The sequence below is a fragment of the Odontesthes bonariensis genome, chromosome 7 (assembly GCF_027942865.1).
Source record: "Odontesthes bonariensis isolate fOdoBon6 chromosome 7, fOdoBon6.hap1, whole genome shotgun sequence".
In the NCBI taxonomy this organism is placed as follows: domain Eukaryota; kingdom Metazoa; phylum Chordata; class Actinopteri; order Atheriniformes; family Atherinopsidae; genus Odontesthes; species Odontesthes bonariensis.
The window spans coordinates 3,654,642-3,677,101 of NC_134512.1; the positions used below are offsets into that span (position 1 = coordinate 3,654,642).

The window sequence follows — 22,460 nt, forward strand, 5'->3', positions numbered from 1 at the left end:
AAATGCACACCTAGTTCCCAGACCACCATCTCATCGAGACGTGGACACGTCAGCCAGGCTAGAGAACTAGTATATTTATACATTTTGGAGCCGTATTAGTTTTGCTTTGAGTAGTGTTTTCCCCAACAACATTCAGTTTTGACCTGTTCATTTCCAAAGACTGTGGCTTGACAGGGATAACAGAGAGCCTGAGACAAATATTGAAGATAACTCAACATTTATTTTGGGAGTAAAGAGTTAAAACAAAAACAAATGCTAGAAAATAAATAAAATGGTCACTAAAATAATGCATCCTTGAGCAAAAAAAAAAAAGTGTTTTTGCATAATATAATATTTTAAAAATGTGCTGAGCCAGGGGGTGCCGAGCTATCTCACGGTGGTGCCTTGGCACCACTAAAAATACCCTAGCCTCGCCCTGATCTAGATAAGGTTAAAGGTGCTACAAACATGAAGAATTTCAGTACCAATATATGTGAACTTGTGACTTCGGCGGCCAAGTTTTATTAATGAGGATTTTATTCATGAAAAGTTTGTATTTTGGGGAGCAATGTGTGATAAAAAGCAGTATAAATCTATCCATCTTGTACACCATATTAATCCAATTCAGGCTGGGGGGGGGGGGGGGGTCTGAACCATTGACATGTTGTCACATAAATTAATAAACAAGTTATAGATCACTATCAAAAAGTTTCCCCTCAGGAGGACCACACAAAGCTCCAAAATTCATTACCTGAAGTCAAGCATTCACAGCACCTCAGATTTAAGCGGGTGTTGTTGCTTTCAGGGAGACACGTTTCAGCATCGGCTCTTGGGAAGAAACCCGTGTGCAGCAGGCCTTCACACAGCAAAGAGGTCTCAGTTTGGTTTCAAACGCAAGATTTTAAATGAGACAGTGGACTCCAATTTGTTTAACTGATCTGAACTGCAATCAGCATCACATTTGGACCTCTGGAATGTAGATGGGGGGGTGTCATCCAACCAGATGGCCTGCAGATAGCACAGGAGTGATTATGCGACTGTAACTTCAGTGTTGTCGACTCTGAGCTTCACTTTCTATCTTTTCCTCACATTTCTACACATAATATTAATAGAAAACCAATGCAAAGGGTTACCATGTTTAGACTAAACACATTTTGAATATTCAAATATAACCTAACAGGATGAACTAAATACTATTATTAAAAATAGTATTCAGGGGTCTAAATACTATTTGACGTTCCACTATTTGAATTTATTGTCTATACAACACTGAAATTCCAACACTGTGGTTTACTGCTCAACACTAGCAACAACAAATTGTTCAAATCGGTACACAAGTGAACACATTGTGAAATGATAATCAAAAGGGACCAATCTGATAACTTCAATTAAAAATAACTCACAATTTTATTAATTTGGAAGTTGTACACAATTGGTAGCAAATATACATATATACAACTTTAAAATACAAAGGAAAAAAAACAAAGTAACATTCACAACAGATTACTTTGGCACTTAACGTCCCTTTAGGAGTGAAAATGTCAATAGGGAGAAGAAGGGAAGCCTAAAGTCTAACCTCTTTGAACAAAATGCAGAAAACAAAGGGGGAAAAAAAAAGAAAAAATATCTGTGGTTCTAAACTCGAGTTCAGTGCCTGCAAGTCAAAGATCTTTACTGCAGCCAATGCATCTCATCACTTCACCTATCAAAGGAACATCATGTTTGTGTTGTTGCTGTAGGAACCAAACTGTTTTGTAGCAGTCTTTAAGGTGGATTAAAGCATGATTACATAGTGGCAGGAAGGCACTGCACTATAAAAATCCAGTTTTGGCCAAAGAAAAATCACAAAGCTTGGATTGAAAGTTTCACTAAAGAACAGGTGATGGCGACACTTGTCAAACAACTTTATTATCAATCTAGTCCTGCTGTAGAGGGAGAAATGTCAATAGGAAATGTAATAGGAGATGGAAAACTGCCCATGTTTAAATCTACTGGTTGCAGACAAACTAGTGTTAACAGCTTTAATATTTCACAGTTGAATTGACAAAGTCAGGTGACTTAACTATTCCATTACAGCTGCAGACAGCCCAAACAACAATGATTTGTTTGGGTTTACCCTGAATACCTTTGGGTGTCACACTGAATTAAAGGCTGTCACTCACTGTCAATATATTCCAACACTTCTTAGAGCCCTTAAAAGGGCAAATGGGCTAAATAAGCGTGATCTGTGGAACGTGCCAACACAAACAGTGTGCAGGACTGACTGTTTTCCTCAAAAGTAACACGTTCATCAGTTCTAGAACCAGAAAGAAAAAGCATCTTCAACCACTTCACCAGAAGAAGAGATGACCGATCTCTGCAGGCGTCACATGGAAGATGGTTTTAAAGTATATCATATTCGTTTATAAAAAAGGTATAAGAAAAGTTTCCTCATATGGACCACTCCCAGTAATCGTTTTTTTTTTTCCTCTGTGTAAAAATGTTCAGCAGCATGTAAATGTCCACATTTTCACCCAGAATGCAATGTGTCCTTGTGCTCTGGGACTGTGGTGTGGTTTTCTGGCCTCTATGGGAGACCAGCAGCTCACACACAGCAAGTCATCCCCATTCACTCCCATCTGTAGAGCTTCAGCATCTTCTCTGTTAGAGAGGCCAGAAAGTGCCCGCCATTCACTGAGAAAGGGTTGATGTCCAACACAGGAAGGTCGGCTGGAAGCTTCTGGAGCAGAGCGCCGCTGCCTGCATCCCACACCTGAGGAGAACCAGGTGTGGTTAGCCAAAAACACGGAGAGGGAAAGATGAAACGGAGACAGAAACTTCTAAAACTTACAATAAAGTCTAAAGTAATCCCTTTAGACTTTATTGTAAATTGGGAAGACTATTTCTGCATGTTTTTACTCTTTAAAATTAAAAATAAATAGCTTTGGGGGAAAAAAAAAAAAACTGGGGTAAGAGTTAAAAAAGAATTAACTCCAGTAAAACAAAAGTGGGCTCATCCAAGTAAGTCATGGCTCTTAAAAAAAAAAAAAAAAAAAAAAAAAAAAAAACTCAAATCTGGGAAAAATAATCAACTTAATCCCACATTTCACTAAATCTTTCAACTTCATTTCTACACACAAACACAAAGGACTTACCATGGTAGAGTTGGAAGCCTCGTCCCCAGCACAGACCAGCATGCCAGTTCCGTCCGGATTTCTGAAGACGGCGTTCTTTGTGAGCAACTTGCAGGACGAGCCGGCGCTGAATGTCTGCACTGGTGAGCAGGAGCAGCTGGGAAGCTGAGAGGAGTCCTGCTGAGGAGTTCGGTTCAGAGCCGTCAGGACACAGCGCAGAGCCGGGTTGGAGCGTCCTGCAGCAGAGACATTTGTGGGGAAAAGTCTTTAAAAAGTAAAGATCTTCAAAATGTACATGATGAAGGGGAACTTTGGGACCCCTAACCCACAAATGATAAACAGATTTATACAAAATCAAGTGTCATGGAGATATTTATTGATATCTTGGTATGAATATGATAATATAGACGATAAAGGGGACAATTAGCCAATATCTGTGCATGCTATGTGTATTATGCATGTATGTAATGTGGGGTTAGGGTTCCATTCTAACCCCAACCCTACATGATTCACATACATTTACAACTCACTGTATTGCTGTGTGTTGTGGATGCAGCTGTAGATCTATGAGTATGTCCATGTGTAAGGATATGCAACCATGTATAAACAGAAATATATGACTAAAAAAATGATAAATACAGATCATTATTTATGCAGAAAAATAGAGCAGTAAGTATTTATTTGGAGCTTCCATCTGCAGCAGGAACAGGCAGCTAAAAGTTGCTGAAAAAGCTTAAAACTTTCACTTTTTAAGGTTGTTTAACATTAATATGAGTTCCTCTAGCCTGCCTGCAGTCCCCCAGTGGCTAAACATGACGATAGACCTAAACCATGCACTGGAAATTATTCTCCGCCTTTGGTAATGTGATCATGCAGATGGCCTGATCGGGAAAGCTGCCTCTTATGACGTGGGCGCCTCATATGACGTCAAGGTTGTTTCCCCCCAGAGCCAATATATAGCTATGCCAAAACTGCGTTTCCCCGCCCACAGCTCTTTGGCCAGCTCATTGCTGTGTACATGGATGTAAAAAATCTGTTAAAAGCTCCTGCATCAGAACCTCTAAAGAGCCAGTGGACAGATTTTGTTTTTTCTGGGAAAGTGACGACAGAACCGAAGAGATTTGTGTATGTGTGTGCCAAACATTTCACAGACGAATGTTTCCAGAAGTTGTGCAAATACCGAGTTGGCCTTGCCGAACGTCTGAAAATTAACGCTGGATCAGTACCAACTCTCTTTGGCCCAACTACAGACCTCGGACAAGTAAGTAATTTAACGCTCTATAATTGTGTTGCTTTCATGTATGTACAGTATAGTTGCATAGCTTGTTACCACAAGAAAGTTTCTTTATCGTTAGCTATGCAGCTAATAGCATCAGGTATGCGTGTGTCATGTTAGCAAGCTCTTATCTCTGCCAACTGGGCTGTTGGAGGTGTTTGCATACCCATGAGATGGTTAGCTCGCTCATTTTAGACCAAACCCCCCCCACTTCAAGCTTCCTGAAGAAGAATGAATCTGCAAATTCAGTGCATTTCATCAGGATAATGATTCATTCATGGTTCCAGCACTAGCGCTACGTGCATCTTTGCAAACCAGAGCAATCAGCTGAGAATGTCAAAATCCTCACTCCTGCTTTCCCCTTCACGCACGCCTTTTTTGTCGTCTTGCTGTGTCTTGTGTAGCACTTGCTTGATGTTTGACTGTGTTAGGAGAGTTGTTCACTAATTAGTTCGTCATATTGTCAAAGTAAGCTCATTTCAACAGGTTTCGCTAGTTTTACGGCATAGGGCTGCCGTGCCATCAACGTGCCATAGCGATTCACAAAACATTTGCGCAAGGTACCACGGGCGTAAGTAAGCCCACACCCCCACCTACCGCTTTGCACCACCTTTCTCCTCCTAATTTGCATTTAAAGCTGCAGACCCTAAACGGCTCGAACCAGCCCGAACCAGCACTGCAACTATTTTACAGCAAAAGGGGACATTTTCAGCAATCCTAAACCCCAAAACAATCATGATTGTAAGGTGAGAGGTAAGGAAAGTAGCAAATACTTTCATCTGAGAATACAAAGAAGCATTTACATTTTAGATTTTTTTGGGAAAAGGAAGCCATACTACTGTGAAGTACACCAGATTGGCAAACAGGAATCCTCCTTTAATGGCAGCATAATACACACCACCCAACTATATTGATTTCTTTGGACTACAATCCATTGAAATATTTAAAGGGAGACTATGTAATATATTAAGTCATTTATTAGCTCAAATCAACATATTCATTCATAAATTAGTCCTCATTGGTGTAAAATGATCTGTCAAAAATCTCACTTATCCTCCTGAGTGAAGAATAACTTGTCTGTATCTACATAGAGCGGGCAAGCTCTATGGAGGCTGCCATGTCCTTCCGGTCTATGAAAAACGATGAAGTGCCGAGAGGGACATAAAGCACTTCGAATCGCGATTTCCCCAACGTCAGGCCTGCAAGCGGAAATGAAGTCATTTTGACGTCACGTCCGCCGAATGGCTTATTACTGGCGCTAATGGTAAATAGATTTTATCTCGTAAATTATCCCACTAATTATGCATTGATTGTTACCAAACTTCTGCCGTAGTACACATAGGCTCTTAACTCACAAAACGAGGCATTAGAAAGTTTGTAAGTTTACCGGGAGTTTATTTAAAAGAACACTTTCCAGATAGCAACTACACACTGCTGCTAACGCTAACGCTGCGTCGACGTCACTTCCGGTAACTCCCGGAATATGACTAATTGCATTGTTTGCACACCAAAGGCTATGTCAACTTCTGTTACTGTATGTGTGTTATGTAATCCTTTGTACTGTGTGTCTTGATTTCTTTTTGTTTGTATGGACCTTGAGTCTGAAGCTATAGCTTCTTGAATCTTGACACATACCGCCTGTAGTTCAAGAAGTTGCAACGCACATTTGAAAACGCGAGGCGCTAGAGAGCAAATTCATTCGACTTTGCAAAATAAAATTGCACCACTAGATGGGGGAAGAAATTACATAGTGTCCCTTTAAAGGCTGTGTATTCTATAGTTAGTGTAGTTGTAAATATCCCAGAAGTCTTTCTCACGTTGGCTATAATTCAAGTAAGTTCTTCTTTTACTTCCTGTCCATTCAAAGTAGTCATTTCCCCTCTTCAGATGGATTTAGAGCGATGTATTATTTTAAGGGTGTGAGTGTCTTACCAGGCCTGTATGTGACCAGACAGTGTCTGCTCTCCGTCTCCACCTGGATGTCTGTGCAGCCATTCTCCAGTGGCAGAACATGCGGTCTGTAGGTCGTTTCATTCACCTGCTCCCAGAAACAGCCACCCTCCAGAGAGCCAGCGATAAGCCCACCACATGGGAACGAGCTGGACGCTGCTCGTGGCACATAGCATAGAGATGCTACCGGACATCTAGAAACAATCAGAGTTCAGAGTATTACAAGCTACCCAGAAAGACAGTAAATGGTGCTCTAATGGACCTGTGGTTATCTCACTGGCTCCTTAGAGGCTGCATCCACAGAAAGCCTCACGCATGATTTATCTGAGAAGCCGATTCACGGATGAATCAGGAGTGCTTGTGTGTGCATGGATACCTGGAGCGTAGCGGCTCCAGCTCCTGGATGTGTGTGCTGGTGTCTCTGGTGTCGTAGATGAGCACGGAGCCATTACTCAGACCAGCGTAGACATAGTTATTGTTGTCCAGACACCAGCAACAGCTCCACACGGGTTTACCTGCGTTATAGGTCTGAACCACTGTGTTCGTCAGCAGACTGCAAAAACACACAAAGCCCATTTTGATCAAAGACAAGAAAAGCCCGTTAGGTTGGAGGTTTCACAATTTTCACAAAAGTCACCTGATTGCACAATCACTGTGCATGAATCTGTCGGATACTTTCATCTAGCATACAAAAACAGACCTTTTCCCACCGCTTACAGTTTGACTGCAGCACCATAAACGGCTCCATTGTGTTGCTGCTCCTTCATTCGTTACGCTTCAGAAATACCTGACATCAACCACCCTTATTTAGCTGTAGGGCCAAACACTACAGCACAGCTGTGCACAAGTTTTAGCTTTAACTGGAAGTGGAAAAAAAGGTGTGCAGCACAAAGAAAGCTCCCCGTGACAGTCCAACGTGTCCGTACCTGGTCAGTTTAATGGTGTTGTCCAGTGCAGCAGACAGCAGCAGACTGTCGTTCTGCCTGTTAAAGGACAGACCTCTGATCTGCTTACTGTGGACGGGAACATACTGACTGGCTTTCATGTTCACCATGCTCACCTTCTTCACTCCATAACCTGAAAAGAGATGGCCAAATCTAACTGTTAAACCAAGTCAGGGCAACACATCTGATGCGTTACTGCGGCGTCATCTCATCTCCACTTACAGCCAGTCATTTAGATATCATACACTTCTGGATCGTTTTAGTTTTCTAGAATGTCGCCAGACTTATTCTACTAAATTTGGCCTCAAATGTTTGCACTCTTTGAGAGCTGCAGAGGAAAAATAAAAGTATGTGCTGGGACCCAACTCTGTGCAGAATACCAACTGTATACAAGACATTTTTGTAGTTGGTATACACTAAATCGTCATACTTCTCTGATTTAGGTAAATGCTACTTCTGAATGTATTTTGAGGCAGATGTCTTTTTTTTTTTTTTTTTTTTTTTTAAATTGGGCTCATTTCGTGAGTGGTCAGACCAAGAAGTAAATATACATTAAAGCTTGGGGAGTTTTAAAAAAAAAAAAAAAAAAAAATGTTTTTTGTTTTTTTTGCAGGGCTTGAGATAAAGCAATGTGGATGTTCACGTCATGCAAGATTGAAACAATAGCATTTATTGTCTTCACGGTAAAAGGGGTGGTGTATAAAGTGTAACTGTAACATATTGTATATTTAAAAATAATTAAATAAATAAAATAAGTAAATAAATAAAAAAAATTTAAAAAAAGATATCATACACTTAAAAATAATGTCAATAATACATTTACAATAAAAGACAATAAATGGCTAAAGGGAGCATTTAGTACACATAAGCTCTCTTATACTTCATTTGTGTGACACTGTTTTAACTAAACATGTGATGAACTTGTGAGCTACATCGCAAAAGAGAAAATTATCTGCTGTCAGTCATAAGAACAAACCGACCTGTAAAAACAAGACTGGAATATCTACTCTAAATGTGTTCATCGTTCTGCAAACCAGGCACATATGTTTGAACATTTTGGCCTGCACTACAGGAGACTCATTCAGGAACACAAATATGTTCACCAAGTTTCATTAGCAGAGGAGTCTGGAAAATAGTTTAGCTCTATGGTGTGCAACAAAGAGGTGAACAGATAACCATGACGGGTCAAAAATAATGAAGAAGGGAGAATGGAGGACATCTCACCGGGCACTAGTGTGGAGTGAGGGGATGGTTGAGAGGCCAGCAGGCAGCTCAGAGGTTCACAGTAGGATAAAACCCTGCAGCCTCCGGCCTGAGACACCAGCACCGCCTTAGAGAAGCTGTACTGAGCCATCTTGGAACCATCTACCCGCTGAGACTGACTAAGGAGAAGGGAAGTCGACAAGGAAGAGGAGGGGACGGAGCTCCTGCCAGTCTGGGCCATCAAGGCCTTCAGCTCCTAAACAAACACAACGAGAGGAGGGGACATTTCAGCCGGGATGACCCCAAGTCATTCGCTTCCTAGAAACCTTGATACAGAGCAGATGTGTGGTTAAATTGTCAGGTCAATAGCAAAGAATTAATCAGAAACGTTGAGACTGAAGAATTGTATTGAGTTGCATAGACTAAATAATGTATTAACATATCAGTGTCATTTCCAGCTTTACACATTATTTCTGAGGGTCAAATTCACTTGAACTTTTCTTCTTCAAACAATCAAATGTGACCCGATACTGTGGGTATCAAATGGCAGCTCTTCCTTGGACGTGTGGCTGGATGTATTTAATTCTGTCAATTAGCTGTTGATTCCACCCTTTAAAATAATGCTGGTAAACAAAGTGCAGCTCCAACAGTGAATGAAATGAGTGCTGTTCCTCTCTTTGCTCCATCTTTACTGAAAAAGTGTTTCATGTATGGAGGAGAGGCCCTCTCTCTTCTTCAAACGGAGATCCCCTCCTGGATCAGGTCTCATCCTCATCATAAAGTCGGCACAAGTGTAAAAGGAAGGTCTAAAAAATATTTGTTTTGGAGGGGAAAAAAAAAAAAGCCCAATAGTTCAAAGCTTTTAAGAAACTAGAGAGGAGAAACAGTAAGGAATAAGCTGCTCACTGAGCCCATACATACAGAAGAGAAATGGGGGGATTTCTAGTTACACATTGTTCTTGTTGATTTGAATGATGGCAGCCGGCTCCCATCTGAGAGATCCTGTTTTGATGTGTTTTTATATTCACACAGCAGAATAAAAAAGGCTCATGGGTTTAGGGTAAAGGCTCTGAAGGCTCATGCAACAAAGTAGGCGTGGTAATAAAAATACATGGAGAGAAAAAAGAAAATTGACTAAACAGGAGCGAACAAACAAACTCAGCATTATATAACAGCCATGAGAAACCCATATTAGTCAAGCGCTTGGATGAAGCTGCCATAAAGCCAAACAGTAGCTCTTTTCACACAGCGGTCCCCATAAGATGCCCGTGTTGCTCTTTGGTCAGGGCGCAGTGTTCCCCCATAATGGCTGCTCCTAACATCTTCAGCTCCGTCACTACCTTCACGCCCAGCCCAACACCCAGCCCAACACCCAGCCCAACACCCAGCCCAGCTTAACACCCAGCCCAACACCCAGCCCAACACCCAGCCCAACACCCAGCCCAACACCCAGCCCAGCTTAACACCCAGCCCAACACCCAGCCCAACACCCAGCCCAGCTTAACACCCAGCCCAACACCCAGCCCAACACCCAGCCCAACACCCAGCCCAGCTTAAAACCCAGCCCAACACCCAGCCCAACACCCAGCCCAACACCCAGCCCAACACCCAGCCCAACACCCAGCCCAACACCCAGCCCAGCTTAAAACCCAGCCCAACACCCAGCCCAGCTTAAAACCCAGCCCAACACCCAGCCCAGCTTAAAACCCAGCCCAACACCCAGCCCAGCTTAAAACCCAGCCCAACACCCAGCCCAACACCCAGCCCAACACCCAGCCCAACACCCAGCCCAACACCCAGCCCAGCTTAAAACCCAGCTTAAAACCCAGCCCAACACCCAGCCCAACACCCAGCCCAACACCCAGCCCAACACCCAGCCCAACACCCAGCCCAGCTTAAAACCCAGCCCAACACCCAGCCCAACACCCAGCCCAGCTTAAAACCCAGCCCAACACCCAGCCCAACACCCAGCCCAACACCCAGCCCAACACCCAGCCCAGCTTAAAGGAAAACGTCGGAAAATTTCAATTTTCCTATTTTCTCTGACACCTGTCCCCCAAAATCGATTTCTAACACTGTTTTACATTATTCAACCCATAACCTTGCGCTCCCAGATTTTTTCACTTCTGGCCATGGGCGCAGCCATGTTCAGCCACATCCGGGCATATTTTACGTCAGAAATGCAATTCTACTTGTGCAGCGGAAATAAAATTCTACTTGTGTGGCGGGAGTGTGCTCTAACAAAATGTAGAGTGTAACTTGGAAATACACAATGATTGAATACTACCTGTATATAGTAGAATTAGAAATTATTTTTATTTCAACATGTATGTTCACATATATCTGTAGTGATAGTCTACAACTGCCTCGTCGGCGTGAAGGAAACCCTTGTAGGTCCCGTCCTGCGACTCATATTTATCCCTGATCGCCCACACCGCACAGGAGGGAATCACTCTTCGGAAGCGCTTCCCAAGTCTCCCATGGAGAAAGTAGGTCACCTGCCGGTAGGCCTGGAAACGATACACAACACCCAGCCCAACACCCAGCCCAACACCCAGCCCAACACCCAGCCCAACACCCAGCCCAACACCCAGCCCAACACCCAGCCCAACACCCAGCCCAGCTTAAAACCCAGCCCAACACCCAGCCCAGCTTAAAACCCAGCCCAACACCCAGCCCAACACCCAGCCCAGCTTAAAACCCAGCCCAACACCCAGCCCAACACCCAGCCCAACACCCAGCCCAACACCCAGCCCAGCTTAAAACCCAGCCCAACACCCAGCCCAGCTTAAAACCCTGCCCAACACCCAGCTCAGCATCAACCTCAATGACCCATTCCACATCCTTACCTTACAAACAAGATGTGCTCATCAGTCCCACCAGTGTGTGAATCCTTAACATGACCTACACTTGGCCTTGTTGACACTTAGCTCCATGCAAAACATTTTCAAACAAGCAACGATGGTCACAGATACCTGAAGCTCCTGCTGTGCCTGCCCATATTTGTTGGTGACAACCTGCAGTTTGAGCTTGTACTGAGCCGACTCCAGCTCAGCTTTCCTTCTCAGAGATTGCTCCTGCTCCAGAGATCTACACACAAATATTTAAAGCTTGAGATGAATTGCAAATTTGATAGCTAATGTTAGAAATAAATGAACCATATTAATACCAGGTTGCTGGGACAAATAAATGTATCCAGTGAGTAATAACTTCAAAGAAAGTAACGGTTGCTCCTACAAACATCTCTGCAACATGTAACAGCATACCAGCACACCCAGAGGACTCTAAATAACAAAAACTACCCAAATAACCGGGTGAATTATTTGAGCTTCTGCGTTAGCTGAGGTCACACTAACACACTTGCTGTGTGGAGCAGAGGGATCATCACTCACTTCTTTAGGCTCTCTTGCTCAGAGTTGTCCAGGGCTCTCAGCTTTGGCGCATACAGCAGCACAATGTCTGTCCTCTTTGCTTTCTTGTTGCACTGAAAACAAAGGAAATAAAAACCAACAGTGGAAACGCAAATGCAGTTAAATGGTCTGCGCCCACATTTGACGGCTGTATAGTGGCCTCATTGACCTGTGGGCATTTGGCGGCTGAGCCCTGAGCTTTCAGCCAGCGCTGTATACACGTGTAGCCGAACAAGTGTCCACAGCGCAGAGCAGACAGTCTGTGCTCGCCGGCTGTCGTCCACGCCTCAAAGCAGATGGCACAGGTGTCGCCTTCGCTGTCCTCATTGTGGGATGACTGGGCTGCTGGGGCTGGCTAAAGGTGGAGATGACAGAAGACACAGATAAGATTTAGAATTTATTTATAAACATCCCCAAAGGCCACTTTTTGTTTCGGGAGATTTTTGGCTTGTTTTCTCCTCTTTTCATCACTTTTTGTCATTGTTTACACCCGCGACCAGCTGATAGCCCTGTGTAAACCTGCGCCACTGCCCGGAGCGAGGCCGGACATCCCGAAGGAGCTGCAGAGGAGACGCCGGGGCTGCAGAGCAGGAGTCTGGCGGAGAACCAGGAAGAGGAGATTTAAGCCTGCAGTCCCAGCAACAATAATAGGCAACGTGAGGTCACTGGGGAATAAAATGGACGAGCTCGGCGCGCTGATAAAGACCCAGCAGGAATACAGGGAGTGCAGTATTATGTGCTTTACGGAGACATGGCTGCACGCGCACGTCCCGGACCACACCGCAGCTCTCCCCGGCTTCACGACCGTACGGGCGGACAGGGATGTTGTACTGAGCGGTAAGAAGAAGGGAGGAGGGATTGCACTGTACGTGAATGAGAGGTGGTGTAATCCCGGTCGTGTTACCGTGAAGGAACGTCTCTGCACCCCGGACATTGAACTGTTAGCTGTGGGATTACGTTCTATTTGCCCCGTGAGTTCTCCTATGCCATTATCGTCACTGTTTACATCCCTCCATCAGCTGATGCCGAGGCTGCTAGTGATGTCATCCTCTCCACTGTTTCCCAACTCTAAACGCAACATCCAAATGCGTTTGTGAGTATAAATGGTGACTTTAATCATGCAAATCTGGAATCAACTCTGCCAACATTCTTTCAATATGTTGATTGCCCTACAAGAGACAATAAAACCCTGGACCTCCTGTATGCAAATACTAAGGATGCATAAAGGGTCACCCGGGTCACTCTCCCCCCCCGCTTCGAAACGACTGACTGGGACGTGCTGTGTGTGCCACATGGAGAGGACATTGATGGCATGACAGACTGCATCACGGACTACATTAAGTTCTGTGAACACAACACACTGCCGGAACAGACTGTACGTTGTTTCCCGAACAACAAACCCTGGATCACCAGTGACCTGAAAGCCCTCCTGAACAGGAAGAAGGAGGCCTTCAGGGCAGGAGACAAGGCCCAGATGAGGAGCATCCAGCACGACCTGAGGGACAAACTGCGGCAGTGCAAGGACTCCTACAGGAGGAAGCTGGAGGCCAAGCTCCAGCAGAACACCACCAGAGATGTGTGGTCGGGGATGAAAGACATAACCGGCCAAAGTTGAAAGGCAGACAGACTGTGGGCACCCTGGAGAGGGCCAACGAGCTGAACACCTTCTTCAATAGGTTCAGCTCCCCACCCTCAGCTGTCTCCTCCACTTCACACCTCGCCCCGCCCACCACACATCCTGTGGACATCAACCCCCGACTGCTCTCATCGCCTTTGTCCTCCACTCCTCAACCCCCCCTGCTGAGTGCATTGGACTTTAAAGCCTGATTTATACTCGGAAACCAGGTCGTCTGTGTGTGTCGCAGTTAACGCAGACATGCCCCCCCCCCCCATTACGCAGACACTCTGGTGCACCTCCTCAAAATTGTAACTCGCCGCAGACATCGCCGCAGGGAGGAGAGAAAGGAGGCCTCTGATTGGTCAACTCTACATCCGCTCTACACTATGCGTATTTCCGGTTTGCTGCTAACCGGTTGACGCTAACCGTGCTAACCGTGACGATTCTTTCCCTCTCTGCCAGCTCCAGTAGTAGCAATATTTCTTCTATTTCTAGATCGATCAGCTGCATCTCAATCAAAGTGCGCATTCGTCCAGTAGCCATTGTTGTTGAATGACCTCCATAACCGTAACACCCACAATCCTAGCTTGTTCGTGATTGTCCCTCTTGCGTTGTGGCGTGGGATTAACATAGCGCAGACAGCGCTTCAAGGCATAAATCAAAAATAACTGCGTCGTGTCTGCGACAAGCTCACTGCGACACACTGCTGCGAAGTATACACGAGCCTTAACACCTCACGTCCGGACTGCTTTTACCCCACTGAGGCATCAACCCCCCTCCCCCGCCTGACTGTGAGGCCCCGTCCACACGTAGCCGGGTATCTGCTAAAACGAATATATTTTTCTACGTTTGGACCTGTCATCCACATGAAAACGCATAAAAACGCATCGTAAACGAATGTTTTTAAAAACTCCGGGCAAAGTGAAGATTTTTGAAAACTCCGTTTAAGCAGCTGCGTGTAGACAGAGATAACCGGAGTTTTGCGTTTTCGAACGTCACAATATGCGCCAAAACAACAACAAATCTACTTTAAAGTCTAAAGTGCGACCTTTGTTTACTGAAGAAGCATGGATGCCTTGAGAACTGTGGTGGTTATTATTGTGCAGGCGCTGTTTACTGCCTTGATTTTACACGCCCAAGTCGTACTCCCAGAAGAATGGCGTGACAATTTTGCATGTCCCGGTCCTCACTCCTGTCGCTGTCGGAATTATTACGTCCTCATATCGAGCGGCAGTCCACTGTCATTCAATTCAATTCAAATTCAAAAATACTTTATTTATCCCAGAGGGAAATTAAATGTTGATGTAACTCATTTAAATCAAGGAGTTATTATAGATGCTGATGGCTGTGGGCAGGAAGGATTTCCTGTAGCGGTCCGTTTTGCATCCAAACTGAAGAAGCCTTTGACTGAAGAGACTCTGTTTTCTGATAACAGTCTCATGGAGAGGATGTTCAGGGTTGTCCATAATTCTCTTGATTTTATGCAAAATCCTTCTTTGCATTATTGTCTCCAGAGGTTCCACAGTCGTCCCCAGAACAGAACCAGCCTTCCTTATCAGGTTGTTGAGTCACCTCAACAACCTATCAACAATCTATCTGACATGCGATCACCTGTCAGTGTGCTCAAAAAAGTTGCGTGCACACTTTATTATTTAGCTGACGAGGGCAGATTACGCAAAACAGCAAATGCATTTGGGTTGTCAAGACAGGTGAAAACGCAGATGTTCAGTTATGTGTGGAAGGTGTTTTTTCCGAAAACGAGGTAATGTGGAAACAAATTATTTTATAAACGGAGGGGGGGAAATATTCGGTTTTAAAAATACCCGGCTACGTGTGTACATAGCCTGAGTACTGGCCAGGTGAAGAGACAGCTGGAAAGACTCCACCTAGGCAAGGCTGCAGGACCTGATGGCATCAGCCCCAGAGTTCTGAGGACCTGTGCCAGCCAGCTGTCTGTGGTATTCCAGCACCTGTTTAACCTGAGCCTGCACCTAGAGAGGATCCCAGCACTGTGGAAGACGTCCTGCGTGGTTCCTGTCCCGAAGAAGACGACTCCTTCTGGACTCAATGATTACCGACCAGTAGCTCTCACATCTCATGTGATGAAGGTGCTGGAGAGACTGGTCTTGACGCATCTCAGACCGCAGGTGGCTGCTTCCCTTGAGCCTCTACAGTTTGCCTCCCAGCCTCACCTGGGGGTGGATCATGCTGTTGTTTACCTGCTGCAGCGTGCTCACTCGTACCTGGATGGATCGGGTTGCACTTTGAGAATCACATTCTTTGATTTTTCGAGTGCATTCAACACGATCCGGCCGGGTCTACTGAGTGACAAACTGCAGGTCATGGGGGTCGACACGTCCATCGTCTCCTGGATTGCCAGCTACCTGACAGACAGACCACAGTATGTCCGGCTGGGCGGTGTTCTGTCTGATGTGGTGGTTGGCAGTACAGGAGCTCCTCAGGGGACTGTGCTGTCTCCTTTCCTGTTTACCTTGTACACCACAGACTTTAAATACATCTCAGAGTCATGCCACTTGCAGAAGTATTCAGATGACTCTGCAGTTGTTGGGTGTATAAGGGATGGACAGGAGGGGGAGTACAGAGCGCTGGTAGAGGATTTTGTGGATTGGTCTGGCAGAAATCACCTGCTTCTGAATGTGGCAAAGACCAGAGAGATGGTCATTGACTTCAGAAGGAGGAGGACGGCTCCAAAGCCTCTGTGCGTTCTGGGAGAAGACGTTGCAGTGGTGGAGGACTACAAGTACCTGGGAGTGCACCTGGACAACGGACTGAACTGGAGGACCAACACCGATGCTGTCTACAAGGAGGGGATGAGCCGACTCTATTTTCTGAGGAAGCTGAGATCCTTCAACGTGTGCAGCGAGATGTTGGAGATGTTCTATCAGTCTGTTGTTGCCAGTGCACTCTTCTTCTTCGCTGTGGTCTGCTGGGGGAACAGCATCAGAGCCGGTGACACCAGCAGGCTTAATAAACTTATTGAGAAGGCTGGTTCTGTCATCGGCTGCAAACTGGACTCATTTGAATCTGTGGTGGAGAGGAGGACACTGAACAAACTGTTATCCATCATGGATAACCCCACCCATCCTCTCCACCAGCTGCTGGTTGGACAGGAGAGCTCCTTTTCCAACAGGCTCATCCAATCGTTCCTGTCAAGGAACGAGTCAGGAAATCCTTCCTACCAGCAGCCATCACAATCTACAACACCTCCCCTCTGGCTGGAAGAGAACTTCAACCTCAATAGGCTTGAAGTCTCTCCTAAAAAAAAAAAAAAAAAAAACTCTTCATACTGTAGATTTGTATATACCTAATGTTTATTCACTATTTTTTATTTTATTTTATTCTATTTGCTTGTTTTCACTTTAATTGTTTACATATCTTTTACTGTATGCTGCTGCAACACAACAATTTCCCAAATTGGGATGAATACTTATCTATCTATCTGTGATGTGGATTTGAATCTAAATCTTTGAAGATTCATTTAAAAAAAAGATTGTATCATGAACGCACAGCCACAGCAACAAAAATGTTAAGAAGACAGAATAAATAAAACGGGAAAGCAGAGACACTCAAAAGGTTCTCAAAGTTACCCGATTGTCTTGAATTTGAACTTCTGTCCTCTCACTGCCTGCAGCTGAACCAGAGTCTGTGCAGAGGTGGAGGAAAGTAAATCAATCAATGAACAAATAAACACATAAGAAAGAAAGAAAGAAAGAAAGAAAGAAAGAAAGAAAGAAAGAAAAGAAAGTGGGGCTGGACAATATGGCCAAACGTTTTTTGGTCAGACTCACTGGTTGTACTCGCTTCCTGCGGTTCTGCATGTTGGTTCTGGACAGGACTAGCAGATGGGACCGGGTCAGTGGGCTGCGCACCAGAAGCGGTACCTTCTCTTTCCTCCTCATCCTCAGACTCACTAAGTTCAGTGGTGCTGCCGGACTCTGGCTCAGTTACGCTGGCAGCTGGTGCTCGGAGTAGGAAGTCTGGGAAGCCCCTGGAGGGTGCTGCAGTCTGGCTGGGGTAATGCACCCGTAGGCCCTGTCTGCAGCACAAACTCAGGTTTAACACTTCAGAAAAATCAAACAAAGTACACATGCTGGAAGGAATATTTGTGGAAATGTCACAGTCAAACTGAGGTCAGTTTCAGAGGGCCAAGTTACATGCTGCTCCTTTAAAAAGTGCAAGCATAAAGTAAATGCAGGTAATCTGTGCAAATATGGATACCTGAGTCTCCTCCGTATCTGTGTCCCATGAGCTGCCGAAGGTGGAGCTGTAGCTCTACCCACTGCCCTCTGACTGAACGCCCAGGTGGCAGGAAGCCTGAGAGGTGCCCGAGCTGCTGCCTCTCCTTCGTCATTCTCATCCTCATCCACTTCAGTACTGCTGCCAGAGTCGGAGATGACATGCAGTGGGTTGGCATCCTCAGCCCGATCCACCGCTGCTGCAGCAGCAACAACATCTGGCTGCCCACTGCCTCCCCGCTGCAGCTCCGCAGGAGAGTCTACCTCCATGGCCTCCATCTGGACAGCGCAGGGGAACAAAGTTACCCCCACATCAACGTTAGCCCATGTTACAGAACATGCATACTACACTGTGCGTAAACAGCCCTGTCCATGTCTGGACTTCTTATGTTGTAATGTCTTTCTATTATCGACTTGGACATACATGTGCATGGCCTGATTGCATTAGCCAATCCATTAAGACGTTATGCACTAAACAAAGCAACAGGAATCATCAAATCAAATCAAATTTATTTGTATAGCACATTTCATGTACAAACAGTTCAAAGTGCTTTACATAAAATAAAAGCATTGCAGTAGGGAGTGCAAGAAGCATTAAAAATACATAAAAGAATATAAAGAGAAACAAGTAAAATCATTTAAATTAATTTAAAATCAGGCAACAGTCTAGATAAGTTAAAAGATATTTCATGCATAGACACATGAGAAAATAAATGTTTTTAACCTGGATTTAAAAATGTCTCCATTTGGTGAAAGTTTAATCTCCACTGGCAGTTTGTTCCACTTGTTTGCAGCATAACAGCTAAATGCTGCTTCTCCATGTTTAGTCTGGACTCTGGACTGGACCAGCTGGCCTGAGTCCTTGGATCTAAGAGCTCTGCTGGCTTTATATTCTCTGAACATATCACAGATGTATTTTGGGCCTAAACCGTTCTGGGATTTGTAAACCATCAGCAGGCTTTTAAAATCTATTCTGTGACTGACTGGAAGCCAGAGTAAAGATTTTAAAGCTGCTGTGATGTGTTCAGATCTCTTAGTCCGGGTTAAAACTCCAGCAGCAGCGTTCTGGATGAGCTGCAGATGTTTAATGCTCTTTTTGGGAAGTCCAGTTAAAAGAGCGTTACAGTAATGGAGTCTACTGGAGATGAATGCATGGATGAGTTTCTCCTGGTCTTTTTGGGAGAGGAAACCTTTAATTCTGTTGATATTTCTGAGGTGGTAAAAAGCTGCCTTGGTGACAGCTTGTTCGACAAAGGTCTTAAGAGGATTACACCATTCCTTACAGATGTGTCTAATGGTGACAGTAGCTACGGAGCCCCTAAAGGGACATAGAGGGATTTTTTTTGTTTGTTCTTTTTTTTTAATCACGTCAGTGAACCGGAAGTAAAACAGACACAGCGATGGAGGAGCCTACCCATCATTCGTGGGAGAAGTTTATTGATTTCTATTTTAGTATTGGCCTAACATATAAAGACATCAAATCCGTTCTTTCGCGTAGACATGGGTTTGACATAAGTGAGAGACATCTGAAATCGCTGTCTGTTTTACTTCCGGTTCACTGATCCGTGGGGGAAAAAAAGTTTTGCGAGATCTCGCAAAAAAAAAAAAAAAAAAAAAATCCATATCCCTTTAGGAGCTCCGTACAGTAGAAGACAGTAACTGCTAATATAAACTGGATTTAAATGGATTACAGGACTGTTTAAAACGTATAGCACGGGAATGCCTCCGACCACAAAGCCTGATATAACCTCCACCGATTCTCTCCCCATATCTCCAGCAATATTTCAATTACTGGAGATTCATCCCTCACGCATTTAAAGCGGAAAGCCTAAAATGGATCCAGTAAAACTAAGATAGCAGTTTCAAAAGCCAGGAAACCCAGATTTAAACGCGTAGACATTAGAAAGGGTTATATTTAGAGAAAAAAAATTACACAGTCCATCACAAACAAGCGATAAAAGTTAGACGACTGCCAAGTTCGGCAAACCGGTCCGTTAGCTAACGTTGGCTAGCACAGTCAAAACATGTGGAAGTCTCAGAGCTGACCAACAATGTCGTCTAATCACACTGGAATCACTTCGAGTTTAAACATTACGCTGCGGCTACGCATCAAACTACAGCCCGAGGTCATGGAGGCCTTCGGGGAAAAGAAGCTAACTGTAACCTGCATTATACATTTCAGTACTGGCTTCTAATGGAGCGTATCGTCATTACACTTGTGTTGTAGAACAACCACAGAACAGCTTTAGTTATTGTCATTTCAAACTCATACGTAACAAAAACACGGAACCTTGAGCTCAAAATAGCTAACTTTTGAGATGATGACATACTACCAACATTTAAATGATATATTGAACGTTATGCTTACAAGTCACATATACAATACAACCACTGATTGTGTTTACTATGGTGTTAAAATGTTTAAAAGTTTTCGCAAAAGACCCCACTTGGTCGGCTCGTTAGCGCGGCTAACTAACGAGGTAACGTTACCGAACTGGATTAGCAGTGCTATTGTTAGCAATAATAGTGCGTTGAGAAGCAAACACCCACCTATGAAGGTTTAGCAGTTGCCGATCCCAATCTGAAAAAGCTCTCCATGTAGCATTGTTGCTGCACGCTACATATACAAGTCTGACGAGTTTAGTTAAGGTAAGTTTACTGATAATATTCACTTCACACAGCAGAAAGAACTGTGGTCAGGAGTCGAATCTCCCGGCTACAGAGCGCATAGCCCGCCCCATCCTGCTGCAACGTCATCAACAAAGATCGTTTGTCATCAAGATGATTCACCCTCTTTTTGAGGACTGTCGCTTAACAGGAACGGGAACAGATTCCTCAATTTTTTGGCGGCTATTTCAGGGTGGTGTGGTGGGTAAGAGCATAGACATACTATAGAACATGTGTTCTTTATGATGTCTATGGGTTCCTGGTGTGAATCTAGGTGTTCTGCCAGAAAATGATTGTACGGCAGCGGGTGTGCGGGGCCCTTGTTGAAGCAGTTTTCACTATTTTTCTCTCAGTTTCTGTAGTCTGCTACTGTTCCTGTCGGTATCAAGAAGACACAACACGCAAATTCTATGTCCAGGTTAACAGAGAGGGTGTTTTTTTGTGAGTCGTTAAAGGAGAACTGCGGTATTTTCAACATTAAGCCTCTTTTCTGAGTCGTCTGCAATGTTTTAGAACCCCCCTCACCGCTTTTTTGAATTTTACTGCTGTCTCCGGTATTTGCCTAATTTTGATTCATCTCAACCTGCTTCAGAATGGCAAGCATGGTGCATGTCCAAAAAGGTCCGTAAAAGCACCATAAACGTCCGTTTTCAAAATCATCAACCCATCAGAGTGGTTACTGGTGTGCACTGGTAATCCAGATCAAATTTCATTGCGAAAAGTTGCTTTTGTCGTGTTTTATTTGACATTTTGTACTGGATGTTCGTTGATATTACTCCGCCACCGCTAAGAAAATAGTTTGAGCATGAACGAGCTGTCAACGTCGCAGACCAGACGAGTTATGTATTTTCCCCTACTGTGATGGTCAATAAAATGTGATAAACTCCAGATTAAATGAAATCTAAAATTTAACGATGTTTTACTTTTTCTCCAATAAGATCAGGAAGAAGTGTTCCGATATGAAATTTGCCACCAAAGAAGGTCGCAGCTCTCCGACGCAGCATGTCACAAACAGGGGGGGGGAGCTCCGATCCAGGTTTGGATTTGAGTGCCTTGGAGGAGAGGGTGACTGGCCTGATCGGAGCTACGTCTTTTTTCCTTGAATAACAGAATGCTTACCAAAAGTCAGAATCGCTGAATAAGTTCCTCTCTCCTCCTGAGCGCTCTTGGCTGTGCAGGCTGGTGGTAGGGATCTCTGGGTACGGGGTCCTCTGGATGTACATCTGGAAATGGCACTCCATTTTTTTGGGCACTGTATGGAGAACCCCACATGCAATAATAATATTGCATACCTTTTCGTGCGTATATAGAAGGGTTCCCCCCGCAGCCGAGAGACAGATCCACCTGCCCTTTAGGTGCCCTAACCTCTCCACAGTGGCACGCGTGCGCGTATGCGTTCAGTGTGAGGGTGCGCGGTTGAATAATGAGCCATCACTCTTCCAATTACGGAGTTGTACTTGTTTAATTTATTTAATTTGCGTTTATGTTTATATTTATGTTGAATTCAAATAAAACATGGGCCTTCTTTGAAGTGATAAGTCTGTAATTTTAACCTAGAGATTTGTTGCGACTCCTGAGGCACGCACTAGTGACGCTGCTGTTTATGTATGCTATTGCAGTCACCGCAAGTCAAGATGGAAAAGTGTGTACACAGCTTCAGACCTGTCGTGGCGATTTCATCTGTCCTGCGCTCACGATGGATTTGATAAATGCCAACCTTTGCGCAGAAAAGAACGTGCACACGACCTACGCTTGTTTTTCGTCTTACGCAAGTTTGATAAATGAGGGCCACTGTGTATTTAATTTGCATATTTTTTAGATTTTCTATATAGCTTTTTCTTTGAAAACACTAATCCTTGAAACATTTTTCTTTGCGACTTTGGATGCAGTGCTGCTGGAATGATGCTGGGCCCTCGGAAAGTTTGGTGAACCACTCAAGACCGCTTTAAAGGATTACAAGAAAGTTTTGCTACATGAAAGCATAAAAAAACATAAAGAAATTCGAGTTGGCTCAAACATTTCAATTAACCTCTCTACAACAAAA

General features: G+C 44.3%; 1 protein-coding gene across 1 annotated transcript; it reads right to left on the reverse strand.

Annotated features, from left to right (window-relative positions):
* Positions 1–1,367: 1,367 nt before the first annotated feature.
* Positions 1,368–20,480, reverse strand: rfwd3 (ring finger and WD repeat domain 3). The gene is made up of 13 exons (XM_075469271.1): positions 20,300–20,480; positions 17,733–18,028; positions 17,303–17,550; positions 17,102–17,157; positions 12,045–12,230; positions 11,858–11,949; positions 11,441–11,555; positions 8,487–8,721; positions 7,245–7,395; positions 6,695–6,871; positions 6,301–6,512; positions 3,114–3,328; positions 1,368–2,731 (listed from the first exon to the last, which is right to left on the reverse strand). The coding sequence occupies exons 2-13, from the start codon at positions 18,026–18,028 to the stop codon at positions 2,588–2,590; spliced, it is 2,127 nt and encodes a 708-aa protein (XP_075325386.1). The 5' UTR covers positions 20,300–20,480; the 3' UTR covers positions 1,368–2,587.
* Between the last annotated feature and the right edge of the window lie 1,980 nt (positions 20,481–22,460).